The 19,044-nt window shown below is 42.3% G+C and overlaps 1 protein-coding gene and 1 long non-coding RNA gene across 3 annotated transcripts in view; one reads left to right on the plus strand and one right to left on the minus strand.

Annotated features, from left to right (window-relative positions):
* Positions 1-19,044, plus strand: part of LOC148000318 (uncharacterized) — a 36,066-nt gene that overhangs the window by 6,128 nt on the left and 10,894 nt on the right. The window lies entirely within an intron of this gene.
* LOC134482791 (sperm motility kinase X-like) lies at positions 1,140-17,603 on the minus strand. Of its 2 annotated transcripts, XM_087591904.1 has the most exons (5): positions 17,442-17,603; positions 14,350-14,441; positions 11,603-13,347; positions 4,403-4,573; positions 1,140-1,630 (listed from the first exon to the last, which is right to left on the minus strand). In XM_087591904.1, exon 3 carries the CDS (start codon positions 13,312-13,314, stop codon positions 11,704-11,706), a length of 1,611 nt encoding a protein of 536 aa, XP_087448030.1. In that variant the 5' UTR covers positions 13,315-13,347; positions 14,350-14,441; positions 17,442-17,603; the 3' UTR covers positions 1,140-1,630; positions 4,403-4,573; positions 11,603-11,703. The 2 variants fall into 2 exon arrangements, with proteins under 2 accessions (XP_087448030.1, XP_087448029.1); XM_087591903.1 differs by lacking the exons at positions 14,350-14,441; positions 17,442-17,603 and having other exon boundaries at positions 1,144-1,630; positions 11,603-14,183.

Genomic DNA, 19,044 nt, shown 5'->3' on the forward strand with positions numbered 1-19,044 from the left:
AATTGGTCCCATGTCCAAAATTTTCATCAGTCCAAGTCCAAAACATGAAAACAAGAATGCACAAAAAGAACAATAAACACACAAACCAAGTGTCCCTTTTCAAGGGCAAAGTACACAGACCAACCCATCACTGCTGTGGATGTCATAACGCAGGCTATCTGCTCCTGCCACATGTGAGATGAACACAGGTTCTGGTGAATTTGCTGGCCTCACACTGGATCAAAGTTCTCTGACATTGCTGGCCTCTGGACAGGTCAAAGCCCTGTTACCTAGCCTCTGTGAGCCCTCCTGATACTTGCAAGAAAGAAAGAAGCCAAAAGCAGAACACTATGAAGCTAGATAGAGAGAGCACAGAGAAGTCAACCTCAGTACCTAGCTGTAACTCCCACTCTCCTCCCTTTCACCACTCTCCCATGGGTCCCACAGAAGAAGCAAGTTTCCAGATGTATGCACCAATGTGAGGTTCAAACTGAACCGATTCCAGGACCTCTTGATTGACATTCATGGAGACAGTGATCTATACAATAGCAAGAGGAGTTTAATTCTGCCTTATTGAGGCCTTCCTGCTTAAAGGGAGATGACCCTGGGCAGATTCTGACAGGCAGTTATATACCTTGCTAAGAATTGGGGCAGAATTCAAGCAGTTGGTAACTAGGCAGGGTATTATTGATGGGGCAAAGTGACCTCCTACTGACTAGTGATCAGTGAACCATTCCTGCTTTTCCAGAGGGGAAGGAGAGGTGAGTTGGAAATCACAGGTAGCTTTGTTTAACACTTTGGCTTGCAGTTCTGTGGGATCTGACTATTCCCTGGAAGGGAGGGGTCATTGTGCTTGAAGGTTGGCAGTGGAACTTTCCCACTGGTCTTCAATTGACCCACACCTCTGGCTCTTTCAAGAGTGAGTCCTTCCCACAGGCAGTGGTCTTTGTTGTAGTAGAATCAAAGATGGGGGGAGTATAGAAAGGAGGCAAAAGAAGGAAATAAATAATTTAGGTTAAATAAAAGTGGCAAGAAACCATTAGCCAGAAAAAGAATTTTAAGATTGGGAAGAGAAAATATCAAAAGGTAAAAATAGAAAGTACCATGTTGTCAAATACAGAGTAGTCAGTCTTGAACAAATATATACACAAGCAACAAATATGGGCTCTGCAGGTATATTTATATTTATTTCTGGATACACAAGATATGTAAAAATGTATAACAAATTTCAGCACATAAAGGAGTCTATAAACTTAAGAGTGAAGGCATGAGAAATGTTTGATATAGGATAGCTGGGAGAGTTTGGAGAGGAGGTACAAAAGAGGGAGGTGATGTCACTGTTTCAATTAAAACATTAAAATATTAGATAAATACAAATGTATGAACAAAATTATATACAAATAAGAGGAATAAAAAGCAAACCTTACAACCTTCAAAAGAAAACACAGAGAAAAAAAAAGCTACAAGAAATCTATATCTCGGAGCATCTTCCTTTCATCTGCCCTCCTAGTGGAAGGAGCAGGATATTGGAGACCCTTTTGTTATACATGGATTTTAGTCCAGGTGAGTCCCAAGTTGTCCAACGGTCCACTCATCAGGCCACTCATTGTGTGCAGTCCGTTGTCCAGCAGGATCAAAAGTCCTTGGCTGCCTGGATTGCATAAAGAAAACTGGAGTTAAACAAGAGAAAGAAAAAAATATTCATCACTAGAAAACCCTAGTAGGTTTTTTTCCACGGGACTTAGGTTTATGTTCACTGGCCAAGAAATAGACAGACATGACTATAAAATTTAGAAAGTCCATAGTTGGAAAAGTCTAGATAGATCTATAAAGAGTTAATGTGTGCATGATACATACATTACCTCAGAGTTACACCCCCTCTCTCTTTCTTTCTCTCTCTGTCTCTCTCTGTCTCTCTCTGTCTCTCTCTCTGTCTCTCTCTGTCTCTCTCTCTCTCTCTCTGTGTGTGTGTATGTGTGTGTGTGTGTGTGTGTGTGTGTGTGTGTGTGTGTTTGTGTGTTGGTGTCTGTCTGTTTGTCCTCATACCTGAAGGCCAGGAATAATCATCAAATGCTTTTTTACCTCAATATTGAGACAGAGTAATATGTCAGTAATCTCAGCTCATCAATCTGCCACACCTGCCTCTGTTAAGCTCAAGGCCTAAGATGACACCATGATTCTTCCTTGTCTGATTTCCAGAGTCCTTTTGTTGCACTGTGACACTTTACCCAACATCCATCTCCCCAGCTGCAGAGACCAGATCTGCCAGGTAAAAATATTTAGAATGTCCTTTTTCTGACAGGATTGCACTCAGCCTGGTACTTCCTCTTGCCTATACTGGCCTTGAAGTTGTGTTACTTGACAGGGTAGAGTGGCTCAGAACTGAAACTTCTACATTGCAGAATTAGAGACAGGAAGAAGAGGATCGTGCTCAAGGTAATCTTTAGCTACAAGGTGGCCTGTTGGGATTTAAGAGACCTTGATGAAAACAGAAATGTTCACAGCATAGCATTACACTAAAGGAGGAACAGAGGCAGCAAGATCAAGAGGAAGACAAAGGTAGCCTGGGCTTTCATTCTATCCCGAGTGGTATTCTCTCTGAATTTTAGGTTTGACTGTGTGAACACTAAAACCAGCATAGCAACACTATTCCAAAAGAGGAAAAAAAATGTAAGAAGAAAAAAAATGAAGGTATGCTTAATTTACATAAACATATCAGAAAATAAGAACCAATTTCTTCTGTCTATTGTACATGGAATATGTTCCCTTAGCATACACCTGTGAGTCTGTTAGAATTAAGAGTGATATATTAAGGATTTTTATTGGAGTGGTTAGTGTTTTTCATCTGTTGGTTTTTAATTTTGTGAATCTATTTCCATCAATTGGGATTTTATACTTGATGTTTCTATTTTGTGTTTTCCACTTAAGGCCATCCTGAGGGGTACATGGCTCTCTAGGAGTCCAGTATAAGAAACATCCATTGAGACCCACCTGCATGGAAGTAGTTCATGTAAAAGTAAAGACAGACACACTGACAGAGATATAGACTCACCAGGGCTTCTACATATCAGGGTATGGATGACAAGGAATCATCAGGGTGTGAGGCCAACTCTTAAAACCTAGGCTGGCCAGTGTCTGTGAGAGGCTTTCCTTGGTTTTGTCTGAGTACCTAACCTGGTTCAGTGCTAGAGGCCAGCAAAGAACCCCTTTAATGAACTTTCCCAGACTTGTGCATTGTGGGTTCAGATACACGAGTTCATATAGTGCTCTTCTTGCTCCAGAGTGGAATATGATATGCTTTCCCACTCAAATTAGACAGGAAACGATTGTCTGTCGTAAGAGAATTTCCTGTAGCTCAGGGGATAAAGCACATGAGAAATATGTATGTGATCACAATGGTGGAGTACTATAGGGACATGCTGTTAAACTCAGCACATATCACTGCAGGATTACTATGCCAGGATCCTTGATGTCCTTTGAACAAATTAAGAGAGACACTGGGTCAGAGGGACCCTCCACGTCAGTCATATGGTATTCTGTACACCTCATGCTGTGGAAGATGTTGATACAGTCTAGTTAAAAAGAACACAGGAGATGATATCTTAACAAATGTAACAGTAGGAGGGACAGGGAAAGCTTCCCAGAAGCTCTCACAAAGGAATTGCAAGGCTGTTTCACTGGGCATAAAAAAGCAGTGTGCAAATTCTCAGGTTAATGGAAGCAGCCTGGGAAGATTTATCCAGTGGAATGCATACTCCAGTGGAGGCCTGAAGCTGGCATGAGGTAGGGCCACACCAGTTTGCTTCTCCATCATTAAGTTGTTCTTTTGACTCTGCTCATAACACCTGTCCCTCCTCCTTCGAGGAGGCTGTGACACAGGTAGGAATCCAGTTAGACATTTGAAAGTTGGCCTTGAGGGAGCAAACATAGAGAGGTGAGTAATTACAGGGCAGAACTGGTGAGAGAGAGGGCACAGCTGCCTTGGGAGTCACTCCACAGTATGGGTTTTTTAAGCATTACCCTGAGTTGGGTCTGAGGACTTAAGCAATATAAACTGTGATATCTTTCGCAGGGCAGTAGGGGTGGGTGAGGGTCTGGTCAAAGTGTGACAGGAGGATTCCCTTCACAGGAGACATACAGGCCTCATATTCAACCTGGGAACCCATTTTAGCTCAGGTCTGATGGGCTGACTAGGGAGACTTTTCTGAGAAGTCTACTTCATGATGAAGACCAATGTTCTCTGCAAGAAACAGGAAGCAAAGAACAGTACAGTCCCACAGAACAGTCTCTGATGTTTACCTCTGCTAGAAGAGAGGGCAGAGGGCTACTGGTCCACTGACACTTTTAGGGCACTGTTCTACTTCATCCCTCCCTTCTGAGCAAGACACAGTGAAAAGGCAGGCCTTCCTGCCTGGGGTTTTACCTGGAGAGACCTTGCTGTGGTGTGGACAGCTCTTCCTCTGGAGAAGGGGCCTGCAAGCACACAGGCACCTGGACGTCTGGCCTGGCTCCTCTGAGACTGTATAATTTTCAGCCAGGCCAACCTCCACCACTGGCTTAAAAGCCATGGAGCTGAGGCTGCTGTTCTTCAGGACTTGAAAAGAAAAAGACACAGAAAAGAGGCTCTTGGTGTCTTTGAAAAACAGAGAACTTCCTGGTTGCTGCCGCCGCAGAGAGCCCTTGGGCAGCACCCTGCGAGCAAACTTGAGCCTCGGGACCACAGGTAAGACCAACTTGTCTGCTGCAAGAGAGCTGCCTGGTGAGATCGGGACACACAGAGGCAAAGTTCATCTAGGACCGGGCACGTCCTGTGTTTGCTGGAGGTCCCACGCTGGTGGATCCCGGCCCGCAGCAGCTCTCTGCTCCCAGACCCTGTGGGAAAGAGACCTCACCGCCTGATCAGGTGGGCACTCCTGAGGCTGCAGAGCGGAAGAGACCACCAACACTGCCCACCCCTGCCCACATCCCTGGCCAAAGAGGAAACTGTATAAGGCCTCTGGGCTCCCGTGGGGGAGGGCCCAGGAGCGGCAGGACCCCTGCCTGAGACACCACCGGAACATGAAGGAAACAGACCGGATAAACAGTTCTCTGCACCCAAATCCCATGGGAGGGCGAGCTAAACCTTCAGAGAGGCAGACAAGCCTGGGAAACCAGAAGAGACTGCTCTCTGTGCACACATCTCGGACGCCAGAGGAAAACACCAAAGGCCATCTGGAACCCTGGTGCACTGAAGCTCCCGGAAGGGGCGGCAAAGGTCTTCCTGGTTGCTGCCGCTGCAGAGAGCCCGTGGGCAGCACCCCACAAGCGAACTTGAGCCTCGGGACCACAGGTAAGACCAACTTTTCTGCTGCAAGAAAGCTGCCTGGTGAACTCAAGACACAGGCCCACAGGAACAGCTGAAGACTTGTAGAGAGGAAAAACTACACGCCCGAAAGCAGAACACTCTGTCCCCATAACTGACTGAAAGAGAGGAAAACAGGTCTACAGCACTCCTGACACACAGGCTTATAGGACAGTCTAGCCACTGTCAGAAATAGCAGAACAAAGTAACACTAGAGATAATCTGATGGCGAGAGGCAAGCCCAGGAACCCAAGCAACAGAAACCAAAACTACATGGCATCATCGGAGCCCAATTCTCCCACCAAAACAAACATGGAATATCCAAAGACACCAGAAAAGCATGATCTAGTTTCAAAATTATATTTGATCATGATGCTGGAGGACTTCAAGAAAGACATGAAGAACTCCCTTAGGGAAACACAGGAAAACATTTATAAACAAGTAGAAGCCTACAGAGAGGAATCGCAAAAATCCCTGAAAGAATTCCAGGAAAACACAATCAAACAGTTGAAGGAATTAAAAATGGAAATAGAAGCAATCAAGAAAGAACACATGGAAACAACCCTGGATATAGAAAACCAAAAGAAGTGACAAGGAGCTGTAGATACAAGCTTCACCAACAGAATACAAGAGATGGAAGAGAGAATCTCAGGAGCAGAAGATTCCATAGAAATCATTGACTCAACTGTCAAAGATAATGTAAAGCGGAAAAAGCTACTGGTCCAAAACATACAGGAAATCCAGGACTCAATGAGAAGATCAAACCTAAGGATAATAGGTATAGAAGAGAGCGAAGACTCCCAGCTCAAAGGACCAGTAAATATCTTCAACAAAATCATAGAACAAAACTTCCCTAACCTAAAAAAAGAGATACCCATAGGCATACAAGAGGCCTACAGAACCCCAAATAGATTGAACCAGAAAAGAAACACCTCCCGTCACATAATAGTCAAAACACCAAACGCACAAAATAAAGAAAGAATATTAAAAGCAGTAAGGGAAAAAGGTCAAGTAACATATAAAGGCAGACCTATCAGAATCACACCAGACTTCTCGCCAGAAACTATGAAGGCCAGAAGATCCTGGACTGATGTCATACAGACCCTAAGAGAACACAAATGCCAGCCCAGGTTAATGTATCCTGCAAAACTCTCAATTAACATAGATGGAGAAACCAAGATATTCCATTACAAAACCAAATTTACACAATATCTTTCTACAAATCCAGCACTACAAAGGATAATAAATGGTAAAGCCCAACATAAGGAGGCAAGCTATACCCTAGAAGAAGCAAGAAACTAATCGTCTTGGCAACAAAACAAAGAGAATGAAAGCACACAAACATAACCTCACATCCAAATATGAATATAACGGGAAGCAATATTCACTATTCCTTAATATCTCTCAACATCAATGGCCTCAACTCCCCAATAAAAAGAAATAGATTAACAAACTGGATACGCAACGAGGACCCTGCATTCTGCTGCCTACAGGAAACACACCTCAGAGACAAAGACAGAAACTACCTCAGAGTGAAAGGCTGGAAAACAACTTTCCAAGCAAATGGTCAGAAGAAGCAAGCTGGAGTAGCCATTCTAATATCAAATAAAATCAATTTTCAACTAAAAGTCATCAAAAAAGGTAAGGAAGACACTTCATATTCATCAAAGGAAAAATCCACCAAGATGAACTCTCAATCCTAAATATCTATGCCACCTACATATGGGCACCTACATATGTAAAAGAAACCTTACTAAAGCTCAAAACACACATTGGACCTCACACAATAATAGTGGGAGATTTCAACACCCCACTCTCATCAATGGACAGATCATGGAAAGAGAAATTAAACAGAGATGTAGACAGACTAAGAGAAGTCATGAGCCAAATGGACCTAACGGATATTTATAGAACATTCTATCCTAAAGCAAAAGTATATACCTTCTTCTCAGCTCCTCATGGTACTTTCTCCAAAATTGACCATATAATTGGTCAAAAAACGGGCCTCAACAGGTACAGAAAGATAGAAATAATCCCATGCGTGCTATCGGACCACCACGGCCTAAAACTGGTCTTCAATAACAATCAAGGAAGAATGTCCACATATTCTTGGAAATTGAACAATGCTCTACTCAATGATAACCTGGTCAAGGAAGAAATAAAGAAAGAAATTAAAAACTTTTTAGAATTTAATGAAAATGAAGGTACAACATACCCAAACTTATGGGACACAATGAAAGCTGTGCTAAGAGGAAAACTCATAGCGCTGAGTGCCTGCAGAAAGAAACAGGAAAGAGCATATGTCAGCAGCTTGACAGCACACCTAAAAGCTCTAGAACAAAAAGAAGCAAATACACCCAGGAGGAGTAGAAGGCAGGAAATAATCAAACTCAGAGCTGAAATCAACCAAGTAGAAACAAAAAGGACCATAGAAAGAATCAACAGAACCAAAAGTTGGTTCTTTGAGAAAATCAACAAGATAGATAAACCCTTAGCCAGACTAACGAGAGGACACAGAGAGTGCATCCAAATTAACAAAATCAGAAATGAAAAGGGAGACATAACTACAGATTCAGAGGAAATTCAAAAAATCATCAGATCTTACTATAAAAACGTATATTCAACAAAACTTGAAAATCTTCAGGAAATGGACAATTTCCTAGACAGATACCAGGTACCGAAGTTAAATCAGGAACAGATAAACCAGTTAAATAACCCCATAACTCCTAAGGAAATACAAGCAGTCATTAAAGGTCTCCCAACCAAAAAGAGCCCTGGTCCAGACGGGTTTAGTGCAGAATTCTATCAGACCTTCATAGAAGACCTCATACCAATATTATCCAAACTATTCCACAAAATTGAAACAGATGGATCACTACCGAATTCCTTCTATGAAGCCACAATTACTCTTATACCTAAACCACACAAAGACACAACAAAGAAAGAGAACTTCAGACCAATTTCCCTTATGAATATCGACGCAAAAATACTCAACAAAATTCTGGCAAACCGAATCCAAGAGCACATCAAAACAATCATCCACCATGACCAAATAGGCTTCATCCCAGGCATGCAGGGATGGTTTAATATACGGAAAACCATCAACGTGATCCATTATATAAACAAACTGAAAGAACAAAACCACATGATCATTTCATTAGACGCTGAGAAAGCATTTGACAAAATTCAACACCCCTTCATGATAAAAGTCCTGGAAAGAATAGGAATTCAAGGCCCATACCTGAACATAGTAAAAGCCATATACAGCAAACCAGTTGCTAACATTAAACTAAATGGAGAGAAACTTGAAGCAATCCCACTAAAATCAGGGACTAGACAAGGCTGCCCACTCTCTCCCTACTTATTCAATATAGTTCTTGAAGTTCTAGCCAGAGCAATCAGACAACAAAAGGAGGTCAAGGGGATACAGATCGGAAAAGAAGAAGTCAAAATATCACTATTTGCAGATGATATGATAGTATATTTAAGTGATCCCAAAAGTTCCACCAGAGAACTACTAAAGCTGATAAACAACTTCAGCAAAGTGGCTGGGTATAAAATTAACTCAAATAAATCAGTTGCCTTCCTCTATACAAAAGAGAAACAAGCCGAGAAAGAAATTAGGGAAACGACACCCTTCATAATAGACCCAAATAATATAAAGTACCTCGGTGTGACTTTAACAAAGCAAGTAAAAGATCTATACAATAAGAACTTCAAGACACTGAAGAAGGAAATTGAAGAAGACCTCAGAAGATGGAAAGATCTCCCATGCTCATGGATTGGCAGGATTAATATAGTAAAAATGGCCATTTTACCAAAAGCAATCTACAGATTCAATGCAATCCCCATCAAAATACCAATCCAATTCTTCAAAGAGGTAGACAGAACAATTTGCAAATTCATCTGGAATAACAAAAAACCCAGGATAGCTAAAGCTATCCTCAACAATAAAAGGACTTCAGGGGGAATCACTATCCCTGAACTCAAGCAGTATTACAGAGCAATATTGATAAAAACTGCATGGTATTGGTACAGAGACAGACAGATAGACCAATGGAATAGAATTGAAGACCCAGAAATGAACCCACACACCTATGGTCACTTGATTTTTGACAAAGGAGCCAAAACCATCCAATGGAAAAAAGATAGCATTTTCAGCAAATGGTGCTGGTTCAACTGGAAGTCAACATGTAGAAGAATGCAGATCGAACCATGCTTATCACCCTGTACAAAGCTTAAGTCCAAGTGGATCAAGGACCTCCACATCAAAGCAGACACACTCAAACTAATAGAAGAAAAACTAGGGAAGCATCTGGAACACATGGGCACTGGAAAAATTTTCCTGAACAAAAAACCAATGGCTTACGCTCTAAGATCAAGAATTGACAAATGGGATCTCATAAAACTGCAAAGCTTCTGTAAGGCAAAGGACACTGTGGTTAGGACAAAACGGCAACCAACAGATTGGGAAAAGATCTTTACCAATCCTACAACACATAGAGGCCTTATATCCAAAATATACAAAGAACTCAAGAAGTTAGACCTCAGGGAAACAAATAACCCTATTAAAAAATGGGGCTCAGAGCTAAACAAAGAATTCACAGCTGAGGAATGCCGAATGGCGGAGGAACACCTAAAGAAATGTTCAACATCTTTAGTCATAAGGGAAATGCAAATCAAAACAACCCTGAGATTTCACCTCACACCAGTGAGAATGGCTAAGATCAAAAACTCAGGGGACAACAGATGCTGGCGAGGATGTGGAGAAAGAGGAACACTCCTCCATTGTTGGTGGGATTGCAAACTGGTACAACCATTCTGGAAATCAGTCTGGAGGATCCTCAGAAAATTGGACATTGAACTGCCTGAGGATCCAGCTATACCTCTCTTGGGCATATACCCAAAAGATGCCCCAACATATAAAAAAGACACGTGCTCCACTATGTTCATTGCAGCCTTATTTATAATAGCCAGAAGCTGGAAAGAACCCAGATGCCCTTCAACAGAGGAATGGATACAGAAAATGTGGTACATCTACACAATGGAATATTACTCAGCTATCAAAAACAATACCTTTATGAAATTCGTAGGCAAATGGTTGGAACTGGAAAATATCCTCCTGAGTGAGCTAACCCAAACACAGAAAGATATACATGGTATGCACTCACTGATAAGTGGCTATTAGCCCAAATGCTTGAATTACCCTAGATGCCTAGAACAAATGAAACTCAAGACAGATGATCAAAATGTGAATGCTTCACTCCTTCTTTAAAAGGGGAACAAGAATACCCTTGGCAGGGAATAGAGAGGCAAAGATTAAAACAGACACAGAAGGAACACCATTCAGAGCCTGCCCCTCATGTGGCCCATACATATACAGCCATCCAATTAGACAAGATGAATGCAGCAAAGAAGTGCAGGCCGACAGGAGCCGGATGTATATCGCTCCTGAGAGACACAGCCAGAATACAGCAAATACAGAGGCGAATGCCAGCAGCAAACCACTGAACTGAGAACGGGACCCCTGTTGAAGGAATCAGAGAAAGAACTCGAAGAGCTTGAAGGAGCTCGATACCCCTTATGAACAACAATGCCAATCAACCAGAGCTTCCAGGGACTAAGCCACTACCTAAAGACTATACATGGACTGACCCTGGACTCTGACCTCATAGGTAGCAATGAATATTCTAGTAAGATCACCAGTGGAAGGGGAAGCCCTTTGTCCTGCTAAGACTGAACCCCCAGTGAACGTGATTGTTGGGGGGAGGGCAGTAATGGGGGGAGGGTGGGGAGGGGAACACCCATAAAGAAGGGGAGGGGGAGGGATTAGGGGGATGTCTGCCTGGAAACCGGGAAAGGGAATAACACTCGAAATGTAAATAAGAAACACTCAAGTTAATAAAAAAAAAAAGAATGTTAAAAAAAAATAAAGAGACGAAACAGAACCCCGGCAAAAAAAAAAAAAAAAAAAAAGAAAAAGAAAAAGAAAAAAAGAGAACTTCAAGTGCTTTCCATAAAGAGCCATAGCACCCCACTGGTTTTCTCAGAACTCTCTGCCCCATTTGGGAATGCCCCCACATCCCTCTCGTCCTGCTTTAATCAGTGTCTCTGATTCCCCTTATGAGTCACGAAGCATCAGATCACCCTTCAGGGGTTTCTATGAACTTAATCTTTCTGAAGTTACATTTTGTCAAGTTTCTGTGTGCCTCAAGGGCCATCATCATTTGTCACAAAGGACAGGAACAAATATGGATGAAATGAATGAGGACATGCACCCACCTGGTCCTGTGGGTGACACAATGTTCTCCTCTCTTCCTGAGAGCCAAGTTATTGCAGGAGACTTGATTTTCCGATGGTGGTGGCAGACAGCAGCACAGGTTTCAAAGGCTTCTACTAATTGTCTTTTTAAACCCCTTCCAGTGGTGACGCCATCCCCGACGGGAAGCTGGGCAAGGAACTTGTGGCTGGCCACTAGTGACGGTATCTTCATGAACCATGGCCTCTTCCTTGATGAAGGTGTTTTTGTCCACGAGTGTCTCTCTCTGCCAGGTATCTCCAGAGCAGCCTGCAAGGCTTATCCCCTTAGGTGTCTGCAGTGATGCACAGAAATCATGTGGCGGTATGAAGGAGGACACATTCCTGTCTGCTGTAGTGGAATAGGTGTATTGAAGTCGAGGTGACTGGATATGTTCAGTTAGACTACAAGACAACACAGTCTTGGAGTCTGAGAATGTCTTCCTGATTTGCAGCCTGTTATCCTTGAATTCTTCAGCTATAGGACAGTCCAGGCGGTCGAGGTGGAGAGTGTTGGTCCTTGTTTGCTGGTAGCCCACATCATGCCTTCTGACAACCTTCCTGGAATTCTTCCTATCCTCGTTCTCCCGCATATTGGATGAATTTGAGGACAAGGTGAAGGAGGAGAGAAGAGGTCCCTTTCTCTTAAGAAAACGAGGGAAGGAGTGAAGATCTTCTAGACCTGGCTCCACTTGGTGGTGTGTGCAGACTTTCCTGAGTGGCTTGTGCTGTTGAATCAAGTATGTTGCCAGCACCTCGTTGATATTTGGGTCTATCAGAGACTCAGTGCTTTTCTCAGGTGTATGCCTCATGACTCTCATGGCTTTGATGATGCTAGGGCTTGGTGTTCCTGTGAACGTCTGTATGGATGTCGGTGGTGAGTAGTCCTGGCTGTCTTTGATCATGGGGCGCATCATAATTTGCTGGATGCTGGGCCTCCTGCTGGGATTTATCATCAGCATTTCCACTATAACATTGAAAATATCGTTGGCAACGTGAGGCGGAATGCTGAAATTGGCTGAACTGATTTGTCTCCTCACCTCTGCAAATGACTTGCCTAGGAAAGGCAAGTGCCCAGTCACCATGAAGAAGAGGAGGACACCTACACTCCATACGTCAAATGGGCGGCCCTCATATTCCTCAGCTTCAAAGAATTCTGGCGCACAGTATGGCAGCGTGCCACAGAAATCAATCAGCTTCTGCCCAGGAAGTGTTTTAGCAGCGAGGCCAAAATCACAGAGCTTGGCATTCCACCTTCCGTCTATCAAAATGTTGTTGGCCTTTATGTCTCGGTGGACAATATTATTGTCATGGCAGAATTGTACTGCCTCTAATATCTGTCTAAACATTCTTCGGGCCTCCCACGACTTTAAATATCCACATTCCCGGATTCGGTCCAGTAGGTCTCCCTGAGAGGCATGCTCCATGACCAGGTGGGTGGCCTCTCTTGTCTGGACCACTTCGACCACCTTGATGATATGAGGATGGCCCAGGGACTTTAGAATGTCAACTTCCCTGCTCATCACTGAGGAGCACTTCTCGGTGTTCTTGAGAACTTTTATAGCTACACAGGTGAGGGTTGGGACGTGATAGGCCATTTTTACGACTGAAAATCGTCCCCTTCCCAGGGTTCTTATGATCTTATAGTCAGTGGTAAAGTTCTCGATAGAGTCTCGGCTCTCTGGGTCCTGCTCCATGATCAGGCCCTCCTTTATATGGCTAGAAGCAAACTTGCAATGAGAAATAAAACAGACATTTAAAATCAGGCTCCAGAACATGTTGATATGCTCAAATTCCTACATTAAAGATATGAGGAAAAAAGCTCAGAAAAACATCAGACAATCTAGCCACGTACTTTACATACTGGGAAGGGAAGGACAAGGACCTACTGCAAAGGAGCAGATGCAAAATATGACATAGAGGCGGTTGTCAGGGACCAACTGCAAACAGAGTATCCTAGACACTAAAAGCCACTAAATTGGAAAAGCTCACCATCCTCTCTCCTGATCTCAGCATTCTCTTTGAGTAGAGGCATCTAGAACACCACCTTCAAGAGAAGGTGTAAAGAGAACAGATCCCCGAAAACCTATACTGTGCAGGATGGCGATCTGCATCTGGAGTTCCCAAATTTGACTACTCGCGCAGAGGTCCTGTAGGTGGTTCTCAGAACACAGGTGCCCACAGCTACCCTAACTCCAGCTCCAGGGGTTACTACAACTCTCTACTCTAAGCACACCTATACAGCACACTCACAGGTGGTATACACCACTTAAAATAGTGATACAAGTCTTTCTATATAATTTTATTAGTATGAGCTGTCAGGTTAGCAACGGAATCAGATTTCGGGGAAGTGGAACTATAGACAGGTATAGAGAGATTTTATTTTCTTACACAACTGAGTTATGCTATGTGAATATGTTATTATATCAATCCTAGGGATGGTGTGAGACACTCACAACCACCTGTAACTCCAGACCCAGAAAACCTGACTCCCTCTTCTGACCTCCACAGAATGCATCTGGGATATGGTACTCAAGGCATATGAGGATGCAAATCTGTCATACATATGAAGTGAAAAAATAGAATACTCTAACATAGCAAACATAATTTAATAAAACGTGAAATAGAAGATAATAAAAAACATGGAAATGTAAATGCATAACTCAAGCCAGCAAATACAGAAACCAAAGTCAAAAAGAGCAAGTTGAAGTGTCCAATTTGGAGAAACTCACTATGTCAGGGTCCAAGAGCTCCTGAATGTCCAAGTCTAATTTCTGTTTCTTCAAACTCTAATTTCTTTCCAGCCAAGCAACAGCTTCTATACCTGTAAGGACAGAATGCAGCCTCAATCAGAGCTGTACGTAGACAGGTGTCTATCCATTGTCACAGGGTTCCTTGGGAGGTTAGAGCAAAGGGTAGCCAACACTGTGGCTAGGCACGGTCCATTGCTTCTCCTCTGCTTCTGTCTCCATGGACAGGAAGGCTAGTCTTGGTCATTGGAGCACTAGAGGGCAGGTTTGACTCAAGAGTGTGTCCCCAATGTTACCCAGTGACCCATTTCTTCCTACTTGTACCCCTGCCCAAGGACCATAATCAAACCCAAATTGCACCACCTAATGGGAACAATGTTCAAACACTTAACACTCCATCTTTAACAAGGACACTTTTGTCATTAATAATCAAACAAGGAATCCTGAGAATGACAATGGACGCCAGAGCTTTGGCACTCCAGTTTTTTATGGATTCTGATATTCAATGGCAAGTGGATGGACATTGTCTTGCTTTTCACATGGACCCCAGACTTCATAAGTTTGTAATAATTCATGTCCATATTCAATGTATTCTATTTACTTTTTAAATTCCGACAAGTGGTTGCCAAAGGATTGTAAGTCATGACTACCTTGATTGTTGTGACAAAATGCTATTATTCATTGCACCCCTGGGCATGAGACTACCATTTGTGGGGCTGAGAGGAATATGACACCATTAATCCCATATTGCCTGCCCTCAGGCTTGAGACTTCTGACCAAGCTCAAGATCTAGAAACAGTGAGCTGATATGTTCCAAATGATCAAGTAAACACCCGTAAGCCAGGAACCTATAAACAACTGATGTAGTAGATGCCGTGTTCTGAAACTCTGGGTCCTTCTGCTCTCAAACACAATGCCTTGTGTTTGACCTTCAAAACAACAGAAGTTGATTACTTGTGCATCAGGATGTTAGCAAGGCAAGGACAGGTACCCAACAAATTAATTATGTACCAAGGCTGCTTTCTAATTCTAACTGGCCCTGTGTATGTATTCCCAGAGGGTCCAGAAAAAGTATGAGATCAGTGTATCTTTGGTGCAGGTGACATGTTGTGCCCTGTAGCAGTTTCCTGTGTATCCACATCTTACTGCTGTTGAATTGGGGTTGAAGGTTGAAGTAGGAATTGGCACAAAACAGTCAGATAGGAAAAATCTAGACTTGGGTAAGCTACCTGGACCCAGAGTGATGAGAGTCCCTCAGGGTCCTCTGACAGACATAGGACAAAGTTAAAGTCAGGATAGTCTCATAAAGATGAGCCCATGTTAATTATAAAATTTGTGAAAGTGGAGGAGGAAGATCATCACTTCAAGTAATCTTTGGCTACTCGGAAATGATGATTCCAGCCTGTGCTCCAGGAGCGTCTGTCTCATGGAACAAAAACACACATGCGAAATGAAAGAAAGAAGTGGCTGCTATGTATTTTTGCTTGATCCATGTTCCCAAACCTCTGGAAAGTAACTTTAGACCCATTGGGATTACACATGAGATTATGACATTAATGACAGAGGTGCAAGGGCTTTTATGAGCCATTTGCATGTGTTTGAATGTATGCTGCTATCCCCTCTCACCACAACTCATCAGTTTTACACATTAAAGGAATCTGACAGGACTCACTAAGAACCAACTCCATGACAGATGCCAAAGGAAATGGACTGCAGTTTAGCAGAGGTCAAGGAAGGACATTCCCTCTTGAAATGTTCATAGTCATGTAGAAGCACCACATGTGTACACATTGCACACAAAGCATTTCCTAGCAATGCTAACAAGCTAAACCTCAAACAATGAAACGGAGTTACAGGTATGGTCCAGCCATGGGCTTCAAATTTCTACTTGTTAGGTCTCTAATCAGATGTTAGATTTTTGAATGTCCCAGGGAATACAACCCTCCTTCCTGAGCAATGTCATGGAAAGCAAAAAGGATCCTGAAAGGCTCTATGTTGCTTGACTATGAAGGTTCTGTTCTCCACTGCCATTCCACTAACAGATAAAAACTATAGGAATGGTGGAAGTAGTTTTATTCAAGCCTAGGTTTGGAAATTTGGAGAGACACATTGTTAATATAAAATTCCCTCTCTTTCTCTAAATGTTGTTTGAGTGAGTCCAGTGGAATGCTGGGCAGACATTTCCAGCACTAGGTACTTTTTTCCTGGACGTGTACTTTAAGCTGTTTTGCCAGCAAGACTCAAAGGCCCATGCTTGTTCCTTTGCTTCAAGTTCATTATTGGCCCGACCTCCTGTGCCTGGTACCACACTAGCTTCAGAGTCACATTTGTTCTCCTGAAGATAGAAGATAGCAATTCAATGGAATGACAGCTGCCAACAGAATGACCCAGGTAAATGAAGGGTCATAGTATCATATGTCTCACTTTGGAAGGTTCTTCTTGGCAGTATAAAACTGGATCTTCTTAGACTTATATCTATTCTGTCCTTGAATTCTATTCAGCTACCTACTTTCATAGTTATCGTCAAAAAATTAGGATCTAAGTATTGCCTTGTAGCTTGCATAGGGTCATGAGTTTTGCACTGCAAGGAAGATCCCAAGTTAACCGGCTAGGGGGAGGCTTCCTGCTAAATCACAGCGACCTGTTGGTGCCTTTTCTTAGTAGACCACCCAATGCAGCCTATCAGTCCTCTGAATAGGAGAACTTGAACAATTGGGCCAGTACTTGGAAAGAAAGGGTACAAACTAAAAGGGAAAAACTGAGGAACCTGAAAGGGACAAGCCAGGGAAAGTGTGATCATGGGAATATGGTCAAAGTTCATCATGTACATGTCTGGAAATGCCATTAGGAAATTGTTCATGCTGTGTAGTTATCATAAACTATTGTTCAAAATTAGTTCATTGAATAAATGCATGTAAAATATGACAATGTAAAATCGAGTGATAAATCAAATCAACAAAGAAAAATTCTCCTATTCAATATTCAAACAAAAATGTACAGGAAGAGAGACTTAGTTTAAATACAGAAAACAAACAAGTCTAAAGTGAGACATAGGAATATAGAGGAAAACTCACTGTGTTCAGATTCAACAATTCATGAATATCCAAGTTCAGTGGCTAACGGAATAAATGCAATTGCTGTCCAACCAACCAACCAACCAACCAGCCAACCAAACAGCCAAACAAACCAACCAAACCAACCAACTAACCCAGCCACCAACCAACAGCTAATGCCCTGTACAGACAAGATGTGTTTTCAGTAACTAAGGAAGTAAATGACCTCACAATGGTTCCTTTTGAGGTCAGAGCTGAAATGGACCAATGAGGGCTCGGCACAGTCCACTAGTTTTCTTTATTTTCTGTCCTCCAGACAGGAAAGGATTAAGGTCAGTGAGGCAGTAGAGACTTGAGGAAGATGGTTACACCCAGTTAGCTGTCCCTATATCTCCTATGACCTACTTCTTTCTGCTAGGTTATGTTTTTCAGATTTTCTACAACCTCAGAAAACAGGGTCACATGCCAGAGACCAATGTTCAAGAACAGGATCCTCTCTTGATAGTAGATATCCAAACCCCAATAAAGCCTCTTTCTACTTTAAAAATAATGAGTGGTATCATATGAACTATAATAAACGATTCACAACTGATATCCAACACTGGTTTATGGACAGTGTATTAGTTTGCTTTATTGTTTGTAATATTATACAGTTCCGTACTTATGTGGAGCCATGACCTTATACTCAATGTCATCAATCAATTAAAAGGTTCCATGACCTTACCTAAACTCAATTCAGTTTTTTCCCAAATTACTCCAGCTTGCTTTCAATATGACACAAACTAATGGGCACACACTAACATTCATGTATTAGTCAATCGATAACCTGGTTCATTTTTCACTTAGACCCTAACATTCTGTAACAACTGTTGGTTTGTGGAAGCTATCCCATCTGCACTTGAGAAAAATGGATCTTTTTCTTGGACTCACATAAGAATAAAATATTAACTTCTCACTGACCCTGGCATACTTTGACCAAACTGCACTGTGACTACCATCCTTAGGGGTGAGACTTTCCCATGTTTTTCCCATAGTGTCTTCATCCAGTTTCTTACCAGACAGAAAGCTAGGATTGATAGTTTCTAAATGATAGAGAAAATAACTGATCAGTAGTCATCCTAGAATCCTCAACCCCGAAGGCAGAGGCACACATGGTTTGTTAAACAAAACAAGCTTTTCCTCGCCAAGATTTGATAAATAGAGCAAAAATTCTCAACCAAACACCAATCAAAAGTGTGAAGACATAAATAAAGATTTAGTGTACATTTCCAGGCTAAAGCAACTCCTCAAGTCTTCCCTGAGCAGGTTTGGGCCACTGGAGCTCCCTTGACCCCTTTTGTGATCTTAGTTCTGTATTGTGTTTTGAACACCTCTGGATTTAAAATCCTGGTACAGTTGTGTCTACCTCATTCCAAGTTCTTACTGGAAATGACAATGGAGATGTTAGTGTATTTGCTTCTATCAAACAAATGAGGAAGGACATTTTCCCTTGTCTTAACGCTTATAATATTTGAACAAAATATATTATTTTTAAAAATGTTAATGTTATCATCATTATTTTAAATAACATGTACATGTCTGTGCTTGTAGTTGTATGCAGACATGACTAGAGTTGGTGGTGGAA

This window comes from Rattus norvegicus, chromosome 17 (genome assembly GCF_021556685.1).
Source record: "Rattus norvegicus strain SHRSP/BbbUtx chromosome 17, alternate assembly SHRSP_T2T, whole genome shotgun sequence".
NCBI classification, from domain to species: domain Eukaryota; kingdom Metazoa; phylum Chordata; class Mammalia; order Rodentia; family Muridae; genus Rattus; species Rattus norvegicus.

Bases quoted from the DNA above. Each gene is read 5' to 3' on its own strand.
- LOC134482791 (XM_087591903.1), bottom strand. From the start codon at position 13,395: ATGTTCTGGAGCCTGATTTTAAATGTCTGTTTTATTTCTCATTGCAAG.